This window comes from Ceratotherium simum, chromosome 8, assembly GCF_057802395.1.
Source record: "Ceratotherium simum simum isolate JZ-2026a chromosome 8, ASM5780239v1, whole genome shotgun sequence".
NCBI classification, from domain to species: domain Eukaryota; kingdom Metazoa; phylum Chordata; class Mammalia; order Perissodactyla; family Rhinocerotidae; genus Ceratotherium; species Ceratotherium simum.
In genome coordinates, this window is record NC_141907.1 from 48933219 (window position 1) to 48958263 (window position 25045).

The window sequence follows — 25045 nt, forward strand, 5'->3', positions numbered from 1 at the left end:
AAAAGATACTCCCTACATACTTAGCCCAGGGGTTAATATTAATTCAGTAATAATTCACCTAGAAAGCTGAGTGTTTTCATGATAATTCCTGAATGTGGTTGGACTGTTTCGTTGCAGAAATTATTGGGTGACTTTAACTGATAATGATGCTTAATTCTTTTCTTCCCTCTGCAGGCCTGCTAATCTTATGACAAAAGAGATAATTCTTTGCAAAAACCAGACAGCTGTGGCCCATTTGATTTATGGATGGGGTGTTTTTGTTTTATAACAGATACGTTCCATTCTTCCAGAGCATTTCTGTTTAATTCTGCAGAGTCTGTAAAATTATGTTATCTTATAATTATAATAAGATTATGGAATTTAGGCAATTGGAATTTATAATATACCTTAGCTTGATTACTCATAAATTTATAAAATCTTCAAAAGGATAACAGAAGGCTTTGGAGCACTCTGAATCGGCTTGTATAACTAACCCTAGGTCAGTTTTGGAGCTGGAGTTTTAGCTGGGTCATGCTTATCAATACATCGTGCTTAGCCACAGCACTGGTGAAACCAAGAATGGATTATGATTGCTTTTACATCACACACTCAGTTACCTAGTCTCTCTTCACCTCTGTCCACTCTTTTACCTGGTGTATCCCTTATACCTCCAAATATTTATGCTACTCACTGAATATAATGGCAGTTGAACACGTTTCTTTACCATAAAATTCCAACACTTTTAAATATTAACATTGTAGAACGCCGAGAGAATTTGTATGCAGTGTTCACAGAGTTATTTCTGCATATTTTCTCTCTTTTCCCCAAAGCGTCTATTGCAGAATTCCTACCTTAACTCATTTCCTCCCTCAGTATCAGAGTCCCAACAACCAACAGATGGAACATTTGAAGAGGGTTTGTTTACAGTGGTATTGAGGGAGCAAAGGCAAGCTGCAAGGGATTGAGCAGGAGCCCAGAGCTGGGAACAGGTGTTGGAGCTATTCCCAACCCCAGACCTGTGGTCGCTGGATCAAAGGAGTGACTGAAAATTAGAAGTAGAGTGTTCTTGAGAGGAAAGATGACCTATAGATAAGAGACACAGCCTAGCCTCAGACAACTTATTGGAAAGAGATCTAGGGCAATAAATATCCTGACGTCCTTCTGCCTCTTTCCTCCATTCACCCACCCAGCCCCGCATTAGCCAAACCCAAGTGGAAGTTGGAGAGGAGGGGCTCTCTTGATGACAGCCATGTAAGTCCACTTCCTGGGGCAGAGAGCAGGATGGAGACAGATGGAAAATGACCTTGAACTAGCAAATGGAAAGTACCCAGCATAGTTCTCAGCTTTTTGCTCCCCTCCTCTCACTCTTCCTTCCTTTCCTATCTCCTTCTCCTCCTTTCTTCCTTCCTCTCCCCTCTCTCCTTCCTTTCCTTTGTCCTATCCCCTCTCCTCTGCTCCACCCTTCCCCTTTTTCTCTAATGGATTTTTTTATGCCATGTTGAAAAACTAAAGTGAAATAGGTGTCTTGAAAGAGTTATTCCTTCCATCCTCCCCACTTTGTAGTTCTGTGGACTTCAGACTTTTAACGTAAAGGAACGCTTTTTACCCCCAGTGAAAGTATAGGTGAAAAAACAACCTACACATGCCAAAAAGAAGGTGATTCTTTCGCTTAAACTGTGTATTCAGTTTCCCCTCCCCAGGAGTTTGTGGGTGAATGCACCCTGGAGTGTGAGACACCTCCCTTATGGCTTTATAGTGCCTCTGGGGAATTCCTGAGGGCTTTAAAGGAAAGAACACCTCTGGGTCCTGGTCTCCCCATCTATACAATGGGGAGGATCATTCATTTCATTGTCAGTAGTATTCACTCACTGTACGTCAGACACCATTGTAGACAGCAAGTATATACAAATAAAGGAATCAGGATGCTTACTTTAGTTGGAAAAAGCAACCTTTATATTTTCATTTTCTCTAAGAAATGAGTTATGTTTTTTTTCCCCTGTAGTCAGGCCGAGAGGCGGAAAACAGGCAAAGAATCTTGAAGGTGTCTGACTCACAAATGAATTCAGGCCACTTATATACTGGTGAAATTATAGAGTAAATTCTGTGTGATAATAGAGAATGGATTATATTTCACCAGAGAAAATGTAAGCCTTTAAATTCAGAATATCACAAAAAAATTTGTTATGAACAAACTAGCCAGAATACTTTCATAATGATGAGATTTAATGAAAACATAATTTGTACAGAAAGGGAAAGGCAAAAGTTGTACACAAAGGGACATTTACTCCAGCAACAATAGAAGGGGAGGAGGGGAGGGAGAGAGAAAGGAGAGATAGATAGGTGGGTGGGTGGATGGATGGATGGTTGGATGGAAGGAAAGGTAAGTACCAAGATAAGTAGATGGATGGATAGAAAGATAGATGGATAGATATTTGTTGTTGTTTGTGCCATCAAGTTGATTCCCAATCCTAGTGACCCTGTGTAGAGCAGAGCAGAACCTTGCCCAGTCTTTTGTGCCATTCTCTCCTCTTCAGGCGCTATACCAGACAATGCTCCACTATTCATAGAGTTTTCATGGCCAATTTTTTTGGAAGTGGGTGGCCAGATCCTTCTTCCTAGTCTGGAAGCTCTGCTGAAACATGTCCACCATGAGTGATCCTTCCGGTATTTGAAATATTGATGGCATAACTTTCAGCATCATAGCAACATGCAGCTGCCACAGTATGACAACCAACAATGGGTGGTATGGTTCCCTGACCGGGAAATGAACTCAGGCCTCGGCAGTGAGAGCACTGAATCTTAACCACTAAACCACCAGGGCTGGCTATAGATAGATATATCTTCAAATTAATGTTTTAAAAATATTTTCCGGTTTTTATTGAAAGCCAACAAATTAGTTCAGAGATCTGCCTCCTCAAAACATAATTAGCGAAATATCCTATTTTCTTACCTTTCTTAATAACTGCCTACTAAAATCGTAGTCTTCTGGCTTCAGCTTGATCTCTTTCTTAGACTCACAGTTTCAAAAAGGAAAATTCTATTTTGCATACCTTTAAAGAGTTTATTGCACTTTTTAATCCCTCCAGTCTTTTTCAATTTAAAATTCTGTGAAAATAGTTTTGAATAGCTTCCATATTTATTTACATGTAAAATGAGGTCTGCTTCCTACTTCATTATTTGATCCAACTACTATATGGAAAATACATGCCTGAAGTGTCACTGAGAAATAATCTTTCCGTTTCCAGCAAACTGAAGTGTCTTTTCTTTTGTTTGTACACAAGCTACTGACAGATTTGAGACAAGTAGGGTTCTTCCTCCATTTTCTAAAGAAGGATGTGAAGATCTGGGTATACTGTTGCTATTTTACAGTATAAAAAGAGCCAGTTATTTGCCCTGAAAGACTAGGTTGAATCCTGTCACCTAGATTTTAATGTTCTCATTCTTTTAATCTCTATAGATCTAATATGAAATGAAAGTAAATTGCTTTTTGATTTTATCAGAGGTTGGTGGGGTTTCCAAGACTTCAAGCTGATTTAACCTACTATTAATTGTAAGACAGAAATATTTTATTGTTTATATACCTACTTGACTTAGATATATAGCAAAATAGGTAGATCTTTCAAAGAAATGGTAGCTATGTACTTAAACACCATGAATAACTCCTTCATAAATTGCTTTGGCACTGGATTCATGTTTGATGTAATAAATCTCATAAGATGCCAAAGCTTATTTCAAAGAAAATTGTTTTTACTTGTGTCAAAATTTGCAATGTAAATAGTATCCATCTCCGTCATAATTATTATTCTTAACTAAAGCTGCAGGGTTTCCCCTCCCCTATTCAAGTCCTGGATATAATCCTACCATTTCAATACAGGCGTTAATTTACTAATCCTCACAAAACTCATAAGATTTCTCAGTGTACATGTGCTTATTTCTGAGAAATAGTTTTTGTAGAATTTAGTAAAAGAAGTGTTAGAGATAGACATTGTAATGAGGTCTGTAAGCTAGGATATGTGAAATAACGTTATTTCAACCCTGCCTCTTTGTGCACAGAAGACTTGAGACAGATTCAAGATATGTATGTATTTTTGAATGGAAATAAGATAATTGTAGTCCATGAGAACTGTAATGAGAGAAATAAATATGGCAATCAAAAAGACAGTGGAGTAGCTTCTGGATGCCACTGGAAAGAATATGGTCAGTGAAGACCTGGTCTGGAAAGGCAACCTTTGAACTTAGCCATGAATGTTGAGGTCATGGTGGTGATGGGAGAATCTAGTTAACAGGCACCGCCACCAAGTTGTGTAAACAAGAAACTTGGGGATGGCTCTTGGTGCCTCTCTTTTCTTCCTCTCCCACATCCAATCAGATAGTAGATGTGTCTGTACTTGTAAATTCCTCCCAAATCAGGCCACTTTTCACTTTCCTCCACTGCTACTACCCTAATCCACAACAGCTTTCTTTACTGCTGTAGCCTCACAGCAGGTCTCCTTTCATTCACTCCTGAGCTCTCTAATCTTGACTTCATTTCGACTACAATCCTGATCAGACCACTCCTGTTGAGACACTTTACACCTTCCCTTGCTCTTAGCACAATTCCCAAAATCTTCATCATGACTTCCAAATGGGGACTCCTGAATCTGCTCCTGGCTCACCTCTCCAGCTGCCTGAAGTCCAGTAACAGTGCCCTTTGTGCGTTTCCTGAGACTCCATCCCCTCCCTCCAGACATCTGTGCTCTCTGTCTGGAGGCCCCACCTTCATCCCAACCTAATTCCTTCTTTTCCATTCCATCTCAGATTAAACATTCTTCCTCCGAGAAGCATTTCCAAATTATTCCCCAACTTCATACACCAGGTTAAAATGCCCTTAAACTGGGATTCTATACTGTACTCAACAAAATTGAAATTAAATAATTGTGCAGTTAATTTAACAACCCTTTCCATTGCTAATACGTAAGCTCCTTGTTATTGGGAACCATTTTATTCACCATTATATCCCCAGACTTTAGCACCGTCTTATTAGAAATTCAAATTTTGGTTAAAGAAAAAATGAAAATATCGACTGATCAAACAATTGGTGAAATGATAGATAAGTAGATAGATGAATAGGTAGATAGATATAGTCATCCTATCTTTTAAGACCCAGATATAATATATTTTTAATACATGTACACACACCATTTGTACTATGTAGGTATCAATATTGAATTCTAAAGGTAGAAAATGTATATATTTTTTCTTTTTGTTGTACTTCCGTACTCGGTCTTCTCAAACTATGGTTATCCTAGACTTTAGTTTTTGTATAGCATCGTTTTGGCTTTCTCCCCACCAGTCGCCATCAGTATTCCATCTTACCTGGTCACCCTCAACTTATCTTTTAAGGTTCACTTGGCTGTTACCTTCTGTTGCTTTCCTACCCCATATCTAGGTGTTTATTACCCCTTTACTATATTTCCATAATATTTCGTTTACATTTCTGTTATTACAGTTGCATTGTTGAATTAGTATTATCTGCCTTTACGCACTCCTCTCCTCTCTCAATCCCATCTGGCAGAATGTGAGCTTCCTGAGTGCAAGAGCTATATAACCTTCATCTTTATTGCCTCAGGAAATAGTGTACAAATGGTTGTTGAATGAATAGAAGATTTATACTACGATTTCTTCAATTTTAAGAGGAAGAGAAGAAAAAATGAATAATTAGTTATATTACTTTTTTACTTCAAAAACATACTTTTCGGGGCCAGCCCAGTGGCATAGTGGTTCAGTTTGTGCGCTCTACTTTGGCGGCCCAGGGTTCGCAGGTTCGAATCCTGGCTGCGGACTGATGCGCTGCTCATCAAGCCATGCTGTGGTGGCGTCCCACGTACAAAGTGGAGGAAGTTGGGCACAGATGTTAGCTCAGAGCCGATCTTCCTCAGCAAAAAGAGGAAGATTGGCAATAGATGTTAGCTTACGGCCAATCTTCCTCACGAAGAAACAAAAAAAAATAAACAAATAAAGTACCTTTCATATTTTCATTATAAACATTTTTATAATTTATTTGTACTTTGTTTTTTTCCCTACAACTTTCTTGTTGGTAAACATTGAGTTTCAGAGTTCTTTTGTGGTCTTAATAGATTTATTCTTCATAAATAAACACATCTTGAATGCTAAAATGTGACTACTATTTTTTAAGGTAACCCACTAGTGATTTTCATATTTTGATTTCATTTTCACATTTTCACACTGTTTTACAAAACTGCGCTTTCTGCTATTGACACATATATAGGCAGCATCATTATCTTTTATGTTGAGAATAGTTATATTTTGACTTATTAGTCATCTATATTTTCAACTTTTTCATTATTGTACACAATGAAAAAGTTTGCATTTTTATATAAGGAAATTACATAGGCCTTCTTTTCTGCCTTATCATGTCCCTCCCCAATGTTATAATAATTAATATTGAAGACTATACTTGTACAACTACACAGAAAAAAAAAGAAATGAGATTACAGTATGAAAATACCAGTGCTATTATTTCTTTTTTTTATGTTTCATAAATAATTTTCCTTTTCATAATGTTCCCTGATAGATGTAATGAAAGTCAGTATTTACATCCTTACTTTTGAAGATACTATGTTGACAAAGAAAATGTATTGTCTAGTTCGATAGATCGCAAACTTTTTTCAATATGGCCCATTTAAGTGAATCAAAAGACTGCAGAGGTCCATCTGCCCTGACATTTTCTCATAGGAAAAGTACTATGTAGTAATAAAGAAATAGAAGAAAACAATATATAATAATAATAGTAACGGAAATCAAACAATTACACAATAACACAATGATTAACAAAGTAAGACAATAGTAATTCTGTAAATATATTCATTATTACAAGAATAGCATAGGTGGAAAATTACAACAGGTGCAAGACACTGTGAATGGTGCATTGATCAAAAGAATACCCCTTTGGAAAATTATAGGAATTCTAGCTGTCTGGCTATTCAGGTGCACAGTAAGAGTTTCGCAAAGTTACCAAGCAATTGTACCAGATGTTCTGATTTACTGATGGAATACTTAATTTGAATGCTTAGTGAGTACTATCATCTCACTAATTTAACTGAATTTTGTAAATTGTTAATTGATTTACTAGATTAGCAGTAAGTAGCCCTAAATTGTATGTAAAAATTAAAATGTATGCATTATAATCACATTTATGTCATTCTTTGACCACTTAAAGTACTTTCATGATTCATCAGTGGGCCATGAATGCTACTTTGATCTACACTGATTTTGTTACATACTTATCCTTGCAGCTTATCATATATCCCATTTAGTCTTAACAGATGTCTTAAGTTTGCAGGCCAGGACCATATTTTACTAACTCTTTAAACTTAGTGCTGGTATTTTCCATTTTAAGGATTTCTAAAAAGTACCAATTAACAATATAATAATACTTTAACATATTCTTGTTATAATATATTATATATAATATAATATAATATATTAACATATTCTTCTTGTAAAACTTACATATTACAGAAAAGGATTTTTCTTTGCAGTCCCATCTTTCAGACTTTGTTCTACGTATTTAAATATATATACATATGTAAACACATAAAATGTTATATATATTTTTCATAAGCAGCGTGTTTATATGCTACTTATGTTGTATGTTTATATTTCACAAATAACATGCTAAAGTATATTAGCATATATAGAACTAATGTTTTATACTTGCGTTTAACTCAACAGTACATGTTGAAGATTAATGTTAACAATATTGTTCTCCTTCATACTTTTAAACTGTTGTATAATATTCCATAGTATTTATATACATGAGCAGTTTTCTACAATCAAAACTCATTTTGTTTTCTGTTATAAAGAAGCTAGAATGAACATCTTTGAACATTTCTCTTTTATACCTGCGGGATTATTTCTTATGGTTGATAGTGATAGAAGAAATCTCTGGGTTACACAATCTTCACATTTCAAAGTTTTTTAGACACTAGTAATTTGCTCTACATAGGGGCTATACAAATATACACTTCTGGTAGTAGTTTATGTTGGTGATACACAGTTCTACAAATCCTAGACAACACTTTATGTTACTAAATTTTTTTTACTTTTTGAATTAGGATTTTTCTATATGCTTGAGGATGTGATTGTTAATAATTTACATGTTCCAATCCCTCCAACTTATTCATTTGTTTCTTTAGCATGCGATGCTTCTGCAAACATTTATTAAGCATCGCTGAGTAGATAAGCAAGGACCTGTTTGACTAAAAGTTTTATTCGTGCTCCTTGTAGCTTTCTGAATATCCATTAAGGAGATAGCCTTACAAAGAGATGACCTTTCTGTTTGTGATAAGTTTTATACTGGGCTGTGTTAAAAAAAAAAGAAAAGAAAACCATTTTATAAATAATGGCATTGTTATATATTTAAGTAGTAATAGGGCAATTTGGAAAGATGCATAGCAAACCATTAACGGTCTCTGGGAAGTGGGAATATACAGAGGCAAAAGAAAAGACATTCATTATTTTTGCATTGTATACTTTTATCTGTATTGTGTAAATATGTTTTAATCTTATTTTTGTTTATTAATTTAAATTTAATTTAGTTTATTAAATTAAAAATTAATTAAAAGAACGTGACAACTTGGGAAATTACACTTATTGGTGTGTGTTTGTTCTTTTAAGTTCCCCACGCCTGTCTTACAAACTAGTAGATATTCCTATCTTTTTATTACCCAGAGGTATTAAGTTTGTTCAAGTAATCATAGAGCATTAGTTTTTGTCTCTTCTAACGTCTTTGGAGTGTTGACAATTTGACATATTCTTTTAGAATATACTTGAAAAATCAGCATGTAGTTTCAGAAAAGGAAAAGGCTAGAAACTGAGCAGTAGTTTGCTACCCAGTGCATTGGGAGCAAAATCTCTTAGTAAGAAGATGAAAACCACCTTGAAAAGCAGGGATTTTATTTGGATGAAAATTTTCTGAGTTTAGCTGCTGGTGAGTATTCATTGTGAACTAAGTGTTAAACTAGGCATGATGAAAAATTTGTACTTGCCTCGAGAACTTAGAACATGGTTAGGGTTTCACAATGCAAACTCATCAATGTCCAATTTAGAAACTTACAAAGAAAATCAATCATAGGGCAAACCTTAGACTTAACTACCCAAATGGATAATTAAGGTGAGAGAAATTTGTAGAAGTGAGATTCCTCAGGAGGAGCTTCCTAAAGACATGAATTTCAAGTCAGGTATTGAAGAAAAAGATGGATTAGCAGGAAAACTTGGGGAATGTATTCCACGTATAGATGGAGTTTAATAGCTATTTCTTACCTCAATGATTATAACTTATATACAAAAACAATTGTCCAAAGAGACCAATAAAATTTCTTATTTATGATCTCTTTCCTTTTTATTTTGTTTTGAAAATTGCAGTTGAAATCCGGAGAGACAGCTGCCAACATTGCTAGAGAGCTGGCTGAACAGACAAGAAATCATTTGAATGCTGGAGACATCACCTACTCGGTCCGTGCCATGGATCAGCTGGTAGGCCTCCTAGATGTACAACTCCGGAACTTGACCCCCGGTGGAAAAGACAGTGCTGCACGCAGTTTAAACAAGGTAAGGACCTCAGTTATATATATCTTTCAAGTTCTAGTAAAACAGTGAGACTCCCCTGATTAACTTCTCTCTTTCTATACAATCAGATTATTCTAAAGGGAATCACTGATTATATTCAGTTCACTTTACTACTTCATTATAATAATGACCCTATTTGGCTTTCAATCTACAGAAACAATAAATGATAATCTTTCTGTATATATTTTGAATTTACAGTTCTATTTTTCATAGTAGTTACTCTGTTTTGGATGCTAAATATGACAGTTAATATGGATAAATGCAATTTATTTTCTTTCTTTTTTTCTTTCAAACCTTTAAATTAAAATAATTAACAATAACACAAATGTCTAATCAATAAGTAGGAATTTAGAAAATTAGCGACAATGAGAAAGGATATTAGTAATCCATTACAAATATTTTAAAAATGAAATAATTTAACCTAATTAATTTTACATTTAAAAACTCATGGGAGAAGTTTTAATTTTTATTTGCTTTTGATTTTTTAATTATTCGGATTTTGCATCACTACCATTAAAACTTAAAGGGTTTAAATGTGTTTCAGCACATTTAAATTGTGAATAATGAAAATAATTCATTTTTTAATTTTCAAGGAAGACACATTTCGTGTATTTTTATTTATATTTATAAATATATAATATATGTAAGCATTATATACACATATATAAGCATTTTATGTGGATATTGTGTAGAACCTATATATTATATAAGCATTTTATTTACATAAATATATAAAATATATTTTAAATACTTATAAGAAATATATTTTATTTATGTAACAAAATATCACGTAGTGAATTAACCCCATGGGGAAATATTAGAATTGCTACCATTAGATGACATGTGTTCCCTGAATGACATTTGTGTAGTAGAGATGATCAGTTATTAAAACTGAATTTTAAGGCAGTTTTAATTCAAGAGTATCAATGATAGTCTTACTACTTAAAAAAGCAAGCATTTGGCAGTGACAGACTAATGTCCTCTATAGAGTTCACTAAATGAACATTTTCCTTTAGGATGAAAAAATGACTTTGCGGAGTAGTTTTTAATATGTTTAGTTCTTTTCTGTCTTATTAGACTGAGAATCTGACTCATCAAGATGGAAGACATTTTTTAAATAATGATGGTTTGACATAGAAAAGCCAAATATTTTATCTGGCAAATATAGTTTTTCCTGCAATTTCATCCTCAGAAAACAAATTCTGTTTTATCTATTAGATATAAATTACTATTAAAGTTTGTTTCATGCTGAGCATAAAGAAGTTATTTTTGTCACTTATACCTCTTGATAGAATCAAAGCCAAGCTCCTGATAGAATATAATCCATAGCTGCCTATGTAATCTGGGCATGCTGTGATTTTAATGTTATTACCCAGGCTGACTTGATGCTATTAATGAATATTGCTGCCAGCTATTGTTATCATAATGTACTGGAGGTAGTAATTTCTATTAATGTTACATATCCATAACATTACTTGTTACAGCAATATTTTGTATCTTTATTTAAAAATGGTGTTGATGTCTGACAATATCAGGTAAAGCTGGCAATTAATGTCACATTCTAACTGGCTACAGCTAATCAGCTTCCTACTCTGAATATCAAATAACTACATAATGGGAAAATTTCCATTTGTGAAGCTTTTTAATGCTCTCTTTTGTTTCCTATTTGGCTCTTTTCAATTGTTTATATAGTGTGGTTCTCATACGTTAATTTGCATGATGGGGTAAGGAGATGGGAGGGCAAAGGTTATTCACATGCTTGCTGGCTTGTTCTCATTTCCTGTGGTTCCCACTGTTCCCTGAAGCAGTTATAACCCATCAGATTTTCAAAGTCAACTTGATACAAATCAATTGCACTCCACATTGAAATTCTGGAAGGTTTAGAGTCTTGCAAAACCAAGATGCGAGTCAGTGATCCAGATGACAGCGCTGGCAATTTACTTGCACTCATTCCTCGCTTAATTCTTTAGAGGAGTAACCGCTCTATGCTCATTGAAGAATGCACGAATTAAAGTTGGGAGAGTATTAGCCACACAAAAGGCATCAGAGTAATTGCTTCTTAAAACTGGGTAATTTTCTCCTTCAACAATCAAGGCTACTGAGGGAAAAAAATAGAGAAGAGAAAAACTACCATCTAATTTATAAAATTTTGGTTCATTTATTTAAACAGGGCAAATAAACTTATTAATTACTCGTTTTATCAGCAGGAAAAAATGTTTGGGACTGAATATGTGTTGCTGTTAAGCTTTTGCCCAGAAAAGCATTACTTTGTATGCACATAAATAAACAAACAAAAACAGACTTTTAATCCCACAGAGATTTCTAAAATGTATAAGTTTGTTTTTGTCAAAACTGTCAAAAGAAATTCTTCAAAAATAAAAGCAGTGATAAACCAGGAGCTTGATCATATTCTTTTAATTAAAAGTTGCTTATCTCTTGGTTTGTCCCTTAGAATCAAATAGTCATAATCAATGGGCATTTCTATTTTCTGGACAAACAGAACTTTTTGTATGTATGAACTTTTGTTCATACAAGGTTTGTGGTACGTATTAACCATGTATATAATCTGTAAACCACAGACAATGTACTATCTGAAAAATGGGTTCCAATTTTTGACATCATTTACTTAACTTCATATGTCTTCATTTGTGGCCCATCAATTAATAACTAACCTCATGTGAAATGATTCATGTCAAAAGAATGAAGTATGTTGATTTTTACTAATTTCTACTAAATTTGTTCCAAGATTTCTTTCCATCATTAACAGCTTTATACCATCCAGTTTTCACTTGAGTTGTTCTGAAAGGGTGTTGGTTACTATTTTTCAAGCCATTGCTTACATTTTGCTGCTGCTTAGCTTTCATTCTCTTCCAGAAAGTCGTGCACAACAAAATAAGGTGTTTGTGTAAATGTGTTCTTTTATTTTTCTTGTTTTCTTCTGTCACTAACTTGTTTTTTCTATTCTGTGTTTAATCTGCTGTCTTAATGGATTCAGCTTCAGAAAAGAGAGCGCTCTTGCAGAGCCTATGTCCAGGTACTTTCTGCGTTTTTATAAATGTGTTAAGTTGTTGAATTGTCTCTGTTTGGTAATAGCATGTATGGACATCTGATAAAAAATGATGATGTACCTGTTGAACTAAAGGAATTTCAGGGAGGGCAAAGGGGTTGGGAATGGAAAGACATATGAAAGGGTATGTGCTTAAAGGAAATTTGGCAGTGCCAATGCTCTGTCATACAAAAGGAACACAGACTAACAAGGAGGTGCAACTTGGCACCTGAGAATTTTGACCATCACTAAAAGGTGAGTTGGGTGTAATCTATAAATATCTAATTTCTTCATAGAGGTGTATACAAAAACATTTCATTAATACATTGGGGCAGCTAATATTTGAGTAGCAAGTCATTCAGAAGTGACACTCAATCAAAGTCATGTAAGACAATGAATAGTCCAGGATACTTAGAATATCATGCTTCTGTACCAAAATGTTCAACGCGTGTTGTGACTATCTTACTTTCCCACCCATTATAAACATGTTAATCCCAATGTAAATGTAATTTTTCTCCAGTTAACATGTTGCAATTTGTTTCTAAATAAGCTAGAAACCATCCCTATGTTTAACAATTCTGTGTGAAAAAGAATCCCAGAAACAATCTTTATAGTTCTTTTTACAAGGGAAGGAAGGCAGGAAGGTAATGTAGGGATAGAAAAATGTTCCCTTCTTCCCTTCTAGGTTCTTTGGCTGGTTTAATAATTAAATTGACATGAGAGGGATTAACAGAAGAAAAACAAATTTAATTATGTATGTACGGGAGCCCCACAAAGATATGAGACTCAAAGGCAATCAGGCAATTGAGGCTTATGTACCATCCTGAGCTAAGGAATGGAATAGGGGCCTGGGGCTTCAAAGGATAGGAGGGAAATTCACAGGATGTTAAGAAGAGCAGATGTTTGGTAATCAGATGTTTGCCCTGCCATGTAGATAAGTCTTACAGATAAAAAACTTATCTCTGGTAATAGCTGTCTTTCTGGTACAGGCCCCCTATTAAATTCTTTTAGGCAGTTAAGGGAGAGGTAAAAAGCTTTTCCTGAGTCTGCTGGATCTTGATTGCCTTCAGCTCAAAATAATCCACGTAACAAAGTGGCACATTTTGGAGTGGCATATTGTGCTCTCTCCTTCAGCAGGAATGCAGGAAGGAAGAAAAAATATGAAACTGTGTGACTGTAAACTTTATTCTTTATGTATATATATCATAGCATTTTTAAAGAAGAAAGCCAATTGCATTTATAAAGAGAAATGCTCTCAAGAACCAAGTTACTGGTTCCCAGATCAGCAGTCCAGAAACTAAACCTTGTCAGTTTATTCATAATAAGGGCATTTTGTGAGACAATCATTTAAAAGGAAAAAAATAATAATTTGGACATTGAACAGATATTAGGAAGATAAGCTTTTAATTTGAATTTTGTGCTTTTTATTTGCATTTTACTTTATAAAATAATGAGTGTGTATAAGAAACTGTTCAGGTTGATTTTTCTAAGGTTTTGGGAAGTATATATGTGTGTGTGTGTGTGTGTCTATATATATAGACACACACACTACACCCTTAGTGTGTGCAATAGGTAGAAAAATTGAAGTATTCCTCAGCACTGAAAGCCAAAGATCATTTTGAGCAATATTAGGATTGTTTTTGGTTGCAATCTATGCTATCCCTTTAATGGGGCCTTGGAGATAATTAGCCTTTCAGTATTTAAATCTATGAAATGCATGGTCATTCAAACATAAATCTCTGATGGAAAATTAATAGCACAGTTTATTCAATGGCTGATTTCCTGGTGTTACAATTGGCTGGCTATGAATAAATATTTCAGCTATTCACTAAGCATCTGATAAGAGCAAATACAAACAGAATATTGGTGAAGGGGAAATGCTCTAATCACTAATACACGGCATTACTTCTGTTCGTTTTAATATGGATCATTATTCTATGAAATTCTAGGGTGAATGATACTTTAAACTTTAGTCTGTTTGAATTTTAAAGACTTGTTTTATGTTCTCTATTGTTTCTATATTCAGAGCACATTCTGAGCTATCTATGAAATAGATATGAAATACACTTAAATGCTTTATGCATTCCATTTGAAAAAAGATGGTTGTTTAGTCATCATGAGATTCTTAAAAAAAAAAAGCCCTTTCCCTAGGCAAAGGCAATGATTTTTCTAGGTTTGATTTTGACCATCTAAATCCATTTAGTTTTAATTATTTAGAGGTACAGTGTTTATTTTATTAATTACCTAGGTCCATCTTTTACTACTTCTTGCTTCCTTCCTTTTATTTATTTTGCAAAAAAAGCGCAGTGAAATCCGGATTATCAGCTGTCAGGTATGATAGCTGATCTGTAGGTGAACAGTTAAAAGGTGGTTGCTTTGAGTTTTTAAATAATACGTGCATCTCCTAAAACTCATTGTGCTTGCATCTCAAGAGTTTTAACAAAAACAAAAAAATTGGGCCCAGTATATTTTCTTTTTCTTTCTTTAGCTGTAATTTTAGATTACACTAAAATCCTTGTTGACTACCAAAAGATAGAAATTGACATGAGTTATAGTAAAAAAAAAAATCATTACCCTATCTTGGGCATAAAACATACCTTCACTTAAGAGAGTTTTAAGTTTTATGCCAGAGAAGGCAAGTAAGGCCTGTGTTTCACATGCATATTAAATATCTTCTATGATGTAATAGTACTAGAAGGGACCTTAGAAATGAAGATGAGTTAGCTGAGATCTGGAGAGATGTAATGACTGGCCCAAGGTGACACAACTAGCACTGATGGCACTAATGCTGCTCTTCTGACACACATCCAATGTTTCTTCAACACCAGCAATGATTTATTATTAAGAATAAGTACGTTTATTAGGCTCTAATTGTGTGGCCATCACTATGCAGAGCGTTTTGTATACATTCTTATTTAATATTCACAACAATCCTATGATACAATTATCGCCATTCTTAGAGTAGAGAAAATGAGGCCCTGGGAGGATTAAATGACTTTCACAAGATCATACAATAACAACTGAGGGAGTCCTGAATTCAAAGCTAGGTCTTCCTGATTCAGAAGCTCATGCTCTCAATCCCTAAGATACTGCTATTGCAGACTGACGTCGTTATGTGGTGTTGGGGTCATAGGATATCATTTGGTTTATATCTGTTGATTTATTATACTGTATTTCAGGGACGATATAGAGTAAAACAATTTTTTTCCTATTTCTTTTTTTCAAGACTGAGTTCAAATGGCTGTATGGTAATTATTTTGTACTGCTATATTAAGGTCAAATACAAACATAATTTGCTTTGAGGTGCTTTTGTTTTCAGAGGAGACTGTGATTAAAAAATTACCGTATTGAGAGAAGAAGAAAACAAGTAGAAAATATGGTTCCTTAAAGCAGGAACTGTCAAATTGTTTTTCAAAGTGGCTGCACAATTTTACATTTCCACTAGCAATATAGGAGGGTTTCAGTCTCTCCACATCCTCAGCAACACTTGTTATTTTGTGTCTTTTTGATTACAGCCATCTTAGTACATGTGAATTGCGGAATTCCTTAAGCGTAGTCATGGAATGGGGGCAGGGGAAGGCTTGTGAGTGTAATCCATGAATCCGTAAAAAAAATCACATGGCTCTAAAGAGAGGTCTGTGGTTTTCCTGAGAATCTGGGAGTAGAGTATGACCTCAGACAGCTTAAGAACAACTGCCTTCGTGTTCCATAAATGTAACCAGAGCTTAGATTTACATGTTTTTCTCTCATTTTTCAACCCCAAGTTCTCATCTTTTAAATAGTAATGTTTGTTAGCATTGTTCTCTTCTTTAGCAGGAACTCTTAAGAATTACTGGCATTAACTTTTTTAATGCTTTAAAAGCAGGACATTTTCCTAGTTAAGAAATATATTTTCAATTTTATCAGCAGTGTCTTTTGTCCTCCAAATCTCAGAGGTGGCATGTAGTCCCTAGAGAGTCTGTGGTAGACCTTGCTTAATGAGAAATATAAATACATATAGTTATTGATGTGAATTTTTTGAGTTATTCTTTGGAATCTGCTGTTACCTGTCAGTTTGAGAACTGGTCAGAAAAAATCGGTAGATAGATGCAAATTGAAACACACACACATACATGTACACACATGCCTGGTTTCCTTCTTTCCTTCCTTTCATTTTTTATTTTTGAAAGGCAGACGGTCTATATGTTCTTTAAAGCTTACAAAGTGTTTGAAACAAGCCCTCTATTTATTTCAATTTGGAATTATAATTTGCTCATTTTACTTATTTATTTTGTTTGTTTCTTTGACCTTGATTAGCCAGTAGAAATCTCTGTCCTTGGTACCAACAGTGCAAAAATAGTTTCTGTCTTCGACTGGAAAAACATCACATAGTGATTAACAACAAAACCACCCAGAATTAATAGTTGAGCGCATGTGCCCTTTAACCTTATCAGCACTGGGAATACAGCAGTGCACATAACAGGCAAGAACCCTGCTCTCTCTCCTGGGATGAAATTTCTAGTGGCAGAATATAAACAATACACTAAACATGTGAAATATATGATGTAAGAGATGATGATAAATGCTAAGAAGAAGAAAGCAAGAAATGCATCACTGAGGTGATATTTGAGCCAAACTCTGAAGGAGATGAAAGAGTAAACTATGCAAATACGCAGGAGAAAGCATTCTAGCAGACAGACAGAGAGTTCCTGAGGTGGAAATAAGCCTGTGGTGTGCCAGGAGGCCAGTGCAACTGGAGCACAGTGAAAAAGAAGAGGGTAATAGGGCATGAATCTGTGGGGTGGCGAGGGCCCAGATCTGATAGACCATTGTAAGGACTCCGGCTTTTATTCAGAAAGACACAGTAAACCACTGTCGGTTCCTGAGCCGAGGGATGACATGACCTGATGTGTTTTAAATGTGGAGAATAGATTATAGCAGCAAAACTAAGGGCTGAAACAGGGTGACCAATTGGGCAATAACAGTCCCTTAGAATAGAATATGCGTGTGGGATGCTGAGATAATTATTCAGATTTGTTTTTTAAGTGGAACAAACAGGATTTGCTAAGGGATTGTATGTGAAGTGTCAGAGAAAAAAAGGAGTTGAAATGACAGAAAGTGTTTTGCCTGAGCAACTGGAAGGATGAAGTCACTATTTATTAAGATGGTCTATCTGCGACCAATTTGGGAGGCGCACGAAAAGAACTTCACTTTGGGGCATGTTAAAGTTGAGATTCCAATTGGATATGCAATATAGATGTTTAATATGCAGTCAGATATACAAGCTTGAACTTAAGCTCAGAGGTCAGGCTAGAAGTAATTATTTGGTAATGTTTCACTTGGAGTGGCATTTATAGCCGATGTACTAAATGAATTCATTAAAGGAATGAGTGTAGAAAGAGAAGAGAAAAGCATCTAGGATTGAGCCCCAGGACACTGTCATAGTAAGAGGTCAAGGAGAGGAAGAGAAACCAGCTCTAGAGACCAAAGAGCAGCCTTAAGGAAGGAGAAGCATCTGGAGAGTATGGCATCTAGGGGTCAACTCAACTTCTTGTTTCACAGAGGAGGAAAAGACGTCAAATGCTGCTGATTCTGCTCAGAAATGCTGATACAGCTTTTCAAGGATAAAAGTAATGTCAACTGTCAATTAATTTAAAAAAATACATAGCCCAGATATCTATATTATTATATGTACTATCTAAACATTTTTACCTATTCCTTTCATTTTTTTGTCTTTAATGCACACTTTCTGTGAACCAAAGTTGTTACTTGCACCTTTGACAAAGTGCAAATTGAATTATGCCAGTTTTACTTGTATGCCTTTGGTGCATAAGACAAGAAGGAGTCTAACCTCCATTTATACTGCTAGGAAACAATTAATGAGTATTTTCAAGTTCCTTGTTTGGTCACTTAATTGGCTGTGTGACAAAGAGCTCCGTGGTGCATGTCAGACAACTTTCGGAGTCCTCTAATGATTTGTGCTTTGCTTGACTTGTGATACTATTCTGTGTGGCCCATCAGGCTGGATATCCTTGTTAAAGTGACTAGAATAAATTGGCTAGCAGTGTGCAGACAATGTAGTATATTAACTACAGCAACAGGGAGTACTTTTAGCAGCTCTTTCAAGAGATTTCGATGTTTGCCCATAAGCATCAAAGCCAACCCAAACTTTCATTCAATATAATTAAAAGGACATCTGAAAGTAGTTTGAATCACAGCAGGTTCTTGAGGTTTGGTAACCCTTTGTTAAAGCCCTGTGAACTTAATATATTTCACAGCTTGATAAATCTGCACTTGATTCGTGTCAGTAAGAGAGAAAATATAAATCTGCACCCTGCATGTTTCCGGTGCCCTGAACCTATTGCTAAAAGATGTTGAGATCAAACAAAGTGACTTCCATCTACAAAACCAGAGTAGTTTTCTTTAGATAAAGAAGTTATCAGAATTCTCTCCTATAAGTTATAGTCATTAAATGCTGTCATAAAGCAATCGTTGAATCAAAAGACAGTAAAACCATACGTAATAGAGGCGGAGTAAATTATACAGGTATTATTTAAGAGCTTGGACAAGTCCATTCATAAATACAATAATTCAAACACCTCCACAGGCCCATGACAGATGTTGAGGATGGAGATGCTGCTTTGACAAGTAAAGACCGTCGTTCTGGGAACCTCTCAAAATTCCTGTGGTGAATGTGTCAGGTCAGGCAGAGATGGCTGCTTTACAAAGTCATTTCTGACTCTTCTGTTTTGCACATTTCCTATAAATAAGCAAATGTTCCAGCTGCTGTTTGTATATACAAGGTTTGTGAATGCTTCAGGAAGTAATTCTAGTGAGGGTGAAAAAAAAGCTCTTCTGTTTTTAAATAAAATGTTTCCATCTAAAACGAAAGTATTTTCTCACTTTTCACCAAGTTGTATTCTCTTCTCTTATAATTTTGTGATCAAAGCCTGGGTCATTATTTAATTGTAAAATTGTTTCTTTGAAGTCCATTCTAATGCATGATTGCTTTCTGAACATGAGTTTACCTTCAGAAAAGTTTTAAATACATAGAATATAAATAGATATTTTTTCTATGCAAACACAAGAGAATACACATCACTTTATTTCTTTAGCAGCTTTAGGATCACATAACTAATCAGAGGAAAAAGATATTAAAAATAGCATTACAGATTTAAGATCCTATTTTCCAAAACTATCATTAGCTTTTCTTGTACAGGTCAGAAAAGAAATGGAAGTTTTAAAGTGTAAATGCAGTGAAGTAGTTGCCTGATGGCTTGGAACCAAATAAATGATTTTTTAGGAATGCTCCCAACAGAGTTATAATTTTGCTATTTTCCCTTCTCTATTTTATGAATTTGGTACAGCTAATAGTAACAGAAATTAAACTATGACAACTTAAACCAGGGTTTTATTCTCGCACATAAAAAAGAAATGCAGACAAGGCAGCCTAGGATTAGCATGAAAACTCCACATCAGAGAGCAAGGCTTCATGTGTTCTCCTGCTCTGTTATCTTCAGCACATGGGCTTCCATCTTCAAAACGACATGATAGCTACTTAGGTTCCAATCATCGCTTCATGCTAATCTCTAATAACAGGAAGAAGGAGGACAACGAACTCAAAGATTCATCTCTTTTAGAACTGTCCAGAAGTCTCACTCAACTCCTTCTGACCATATCCCATGGGCTACTCAGTTTGCATAGCTAAACACTACATTAACAGGTATAGCTTTGCAGCTGGGCCTAGCATCCAATGATTCTGTGTCTAAGGCAAGAAAGTTATTGAGCAATTAGCCTTCTTAGATGCAATCGAAAATACTTTTTTTCTTATTTAATGATACATATTGATATTTTCATCCAATTTTGACTTCATAACATACCATAGATTTATGACAATATTAAGGTTACTTTTGAACCCTAAGTACAGAATAAAATGTTCTTTTGATTGTTCTGTTAATTATTGTTCTTTGAGCAATCACTTTCTTAAAAGAAAAAGTTACTTGAGTCATTCTCAGATGGCACTTTCTTCTTTTTAAATAATTTTTTGAATAGCTAATATAGGCACATGGTTTAAAATTCAAAAGATAGAATAATAAATATGTCTCCTTCCCACCTGGGCCGCTGCATTGCTAACTCTGGAGCATGCCAGTGACATTGTGATCTGAGTGGTGCCCCCTTGGAGTTATGCAGTGCAACCCTGCCCCTCACCTCTCTCCAGTCATTCAGTTCTCCTTCTTCAAAACAATCACTGTTACCAGCCTCTTAAATACCTACAGAGAAGACTATTTTTACTCACATCCATGTTATTATAATGTTTCTTTATAAACCTTCTCATTCAATTCCAAATGCGTTGTTTTCCTTGCTTAGAGTAAGGACTTTGGGAGTAGCTTTCCTCCATCAAAAAGAATAAACACGTAAGGATGATCACAAGGTAGACTTGTATCATAGTTTATATCAACAAAGCAACTTACCTCTTCATCAGTAGGAAACTGGTTGAATAAATTGCTGCACCAAATAATGGAATACTCTTAAGCCACAGAAAAAATGAAGTAATCTTGTATTGACTTAGAAAGATGGGTGTGATATATTATGAAATGAAAACAAACAAGCAAGCAAAAACCAACAGATAATAGCATTATTATAGTGATCACGTTTGTTTGTATGTATGTATAAATATTTACAAGTCTGGAGGGATCGACAACAAACTGTCAAAAGTGAGTCTTTTTTGGTGAGGTTGGTGTTGTTCCATGAATAGATTTTGAGGTTTTAATTTATGTATTTCTGTATTTTTTAACTGTTTACAAGCATATACTTTTTAACTTTTTTACTAATAGACATTATTTTGGGGAACAGTTTTAGATTTCCAGAAAAATTGATCAGAGTACAGTTCCCATATATCCCCGCTACATACCATTTCCTCTGTTATTAATATCTTACATTAGTATGGTACATTTATGACAATTAGTGAACCAATATTGATATATTATTATTAACTAAAGTGCATAGTTTATTCAGATTTCCTTAATTTTTACCAATATCTTTTTTCTACTTCAAGATCCTATCCAGGATATCACATTATTTGTAATCGTCATGTCTCCTGAGCCTCCTGTAGACTGTGACAGTTTTTCAGACTTGCCTACAAGCTTGTCCTTTGTAAAGTCAGTGAAATATACTTTCCATTTTAAAAAATATTTGATGATATAGTTTATGACTAACATAGAATTATTTATTCGTTCGCTCACTCAGACAGTATTTGTTGAGCTGTTGTGTTTCAGGCACCGTTCCAGGTGCAGCGATTCAGGATAAAGACAGACAGGATTTCTGCTCTGGTAGAGCTCACATCCTAGTTTAGCAGGCTGGAGTTTGGGAAGGAAATAGTAGATCAATCAAAATAATAAAATAAGATAATGGCAGAAATACCATGCAAAGAATTAAAACAGAGTCATGTAAGTAAAAGTGACTGCTTGGTTACTTTAGATTCTCTGTGTCACAGAAGACTTTCTAAGGAGGTGACAGTGAAGCTGAGTCCTGGTAATTTAAGATCAGCCATGTGCCTCTCTGGAGAAAAAGGTTTCCAAGATCAGAGGTCACTCCTAGCAAAGATGGTCAAGTGAAAAGTGATTGGAGAGTTCTGGAAATAGAAAGAAGGCCAATATGCCTGAAGCAATGGGTTGAAGGAGAATACAGGGGTAGGAAATCTATGGAAAGGAGTCAAGATTCTGAATGCCATTGACATTATATTTTTGCAAGATTTTTTTCGTTGCAAATTTAGTGTTCCTCTGATATCCATTCTTACAGCTTCCACTGTCACCTTTATGTAAATGATTCTTAAAAAACATTAACCAACTGTTTTACACATTTAGAAATTGGTCTCTTAATCCATTCTCCCTACTATTGAATATTTCTTTAAAAATGTAAATCTGATCATCACTTGACCCTACTCAAAGACTGTTCATTACTCTCTTATTGCCTTAAGAAAAAATTTCCGTTTTGGGACTACAGTGTTGAAGAATTTGACTCCTCTTGCTAATTTCCCATACCTTTAACCGGCCCCTCCCGCGTCCTTGGGTTCTACACCCCCAAACCACCTACGTACTTGAAGTTCATGTCTCTGTGCCTTTGTAGTCACAGTAGCTTCTGCTTAGATTACTTCTGGATTTGTTCTTTCTCCGTCCCTTCATCTCAGTAACTTTGATTTATCTGTCTACACCCACTTTATGTGTTGATTACTCTAAGGAAGCATTCTTTGTCCCACTTAATCTGGATAAATGCCCTCTTATGTGAACTTATAACACCCTCAGTTTCTCTTAGTACAGCAATTATCAAGCTGTATTTTCATATCTGTTCACTTTTCTATCTCTGAGCTCCGTGGGAAGGAACAGTGACACTTTTATTTCTGTATCCTCAGGACCTTTTAAATTGCACATACAAAGTGACCTCTAAATATTTACCATTTTTCCAATTGCTTACTTGTATGTGTACTACAGTAGAAATCCTCAAAACACTTGTCTACACTCACTTTCGCTAATTCCTCTCCTCCCATTCTCTGTTAAATTAATCTCATCAGCCTTTTGCCCCCACCACTTTATTGCAACTGTACATTAATGATGTCATTAATGACTTCATGCTGCTAAACCCAGTGGGCAGTTGCCAGTCATCTTACTTGACCAATCAGAAACATCTGACACAGTTGATCACTCCCTCTTCCTTGATACACTCTCATCAGGACAATTCATTCTCTTGATTTTCCTCCTACTTGATGCTTCTTTCCAGTCTCCTTTGCTGGTTTCTCCTCTTCTCCCAAACCCTTAAGGTTAGTGTGCTCCCTAACTCAATACTTAGTCTTCTTATATCCTCTTTGTACAGATCTCCTTGGTGATCTCAGTGATTTAGATACCACCTACATGCCTATGACTCATGTTATCTCCAGCACAAACCACTCTCCTAACTCCAAAATTAATTTCCAAGCTAACTTCACACATCTTCACTTTGTTGTCTAACAGATACCTCAGACCTTCCATATCCATAACTGAATTCCTAATCTTCACCTGCAAACTAGTTTTATATGCAGTCTTCACCTACTCAGTGGATGTGGTTCAGCCCCACTCCTACTCTTCTCTTTCCATTTGCTCCAAAGAGGCCCTTAAGGTTTTGAACATGCAAAGCATGTTCCCACTTGAGGACTTTATTCTGGTTGTTCCCTCTGATTGGAATATCCTCCAAATATCTGCAGGCTAACCCTCTCAATGACTTAGTCTTTCTTAAATTGTTACCTTTTCAATGAGACTCACCTGGAGCATCCTATATAAAATCACAATCCACCCTCTCCCCACCCCTACCCCTGACTTTAAATCTCCCTATCTTGCCTATTTTCCTTTAATTTTACGTGAAACTTAGCTCCTTCTAAGTATGTATATATTTTATTTACTTGCCTTGCCAGAATGTTCAGTTCTAGGATTTTTTTTTCTCTGCTTTGTTTAAGATGTATCCCAAGAGTCTAGAACAACGTTGGCACATATTAAATGCTCAAGAAATATTTATTGAGTGAATAAATGTCCTACTTCAAAGTAAAGATACATAAAATTGAACTGATTGTCCCTCAAAAGCAGCTTCTCTGTGGTTTTTCTATTTTACAACCATTCTACCAGTTACCCTCCCCCCAAAAATCTAGAGTCATTACTATTATTTCGAGAAGAAGGACTTTTTGTATACTTTATGATTGAGTTTATTTTGAAACTGATGGCAGCTCTTTTCCCTTGACTTCTGTGATACCACACTCTTCTGGCTACTTACTCTTTCTTTGTTTCAGTTGTGAACTATTCTTCCTGCCTTTTCTCTTCTGTTGTTAGTGTTTCTGGGCCATCAGTTCTCCCTCTAGTCAGTTTATCTTCGTAATGTGAGATGTATCAAAGGCTTCAATGAGCTTACGTAAATTTATGATGCCTAAATCTATATGTCAAGAACAGATATTTGAAGAAGCTGCATGCTGAAGGCTTAAGAACATGCCACTCCAAAATATGCCATTTTGGCATATTGATTATTTTGAGCTGAAGGCAATTGAGAAACAGCAGATGAGGAAGGGCTCTCTGATCTCCCCCTTTCTACCTAAAAGCAGGTCGTAAAATTTCCCATGTACCAGGAAAAGAAGAACATTCTTATCACCAGAGACTGGGAGCCAATGCCAAAATGGATCTGTACAAACAAACATACTAAAATAACCCTTATCTTCCATTAGTTTCACCTATATATTTCCTAGTCACTTTCCCACAATTTACTCCCCCTAGAAGCTTAAACCCTTTTCCTTTATCTTGTCACTTCTTCACAAATTTATTGTTCTTTGTTTAAAACAGTATATAAGCTTTCAGTCCTAACTGCTTCTTCAGGTCTTCGTTTTTCCTGTGAAGGTTCCTG

At 35.3% G+C, this 25045-nt stretch overlaps 1 protein-coding gene across 19 annotated transcripts in view; it reads left to right on the forward strand.

Moving 5' to 3' along the window:
- The window catches only part of ADGRL3 (adhesion G protein-coupled receptor L3), an 812769-nt gene that overhangs the window by 633144 nt on the left and 154580 nt on the right, over positions 1-25045 (forward strand). For 17 of the 19 annotated variants that reach the window (XM_087434392.1, XM_087434383.1, XM_087434386.1 and 14 more), the window contains 2 exons: positions 9406-9591; positions 12605-12643. In XM_087434392.1, the coding sequence (XP_087290518.1) occupies positions 9406-9591; positions 12605-12643 (225 nt within the window). The remainder of the gene's footprint in view (positions 1-9405; positions 9592-12604; positions 12644-25045) is intronic. The other 2 variants (XM_087434384.1, XM_087434385.1) reach the window with 1 other exon arrangement.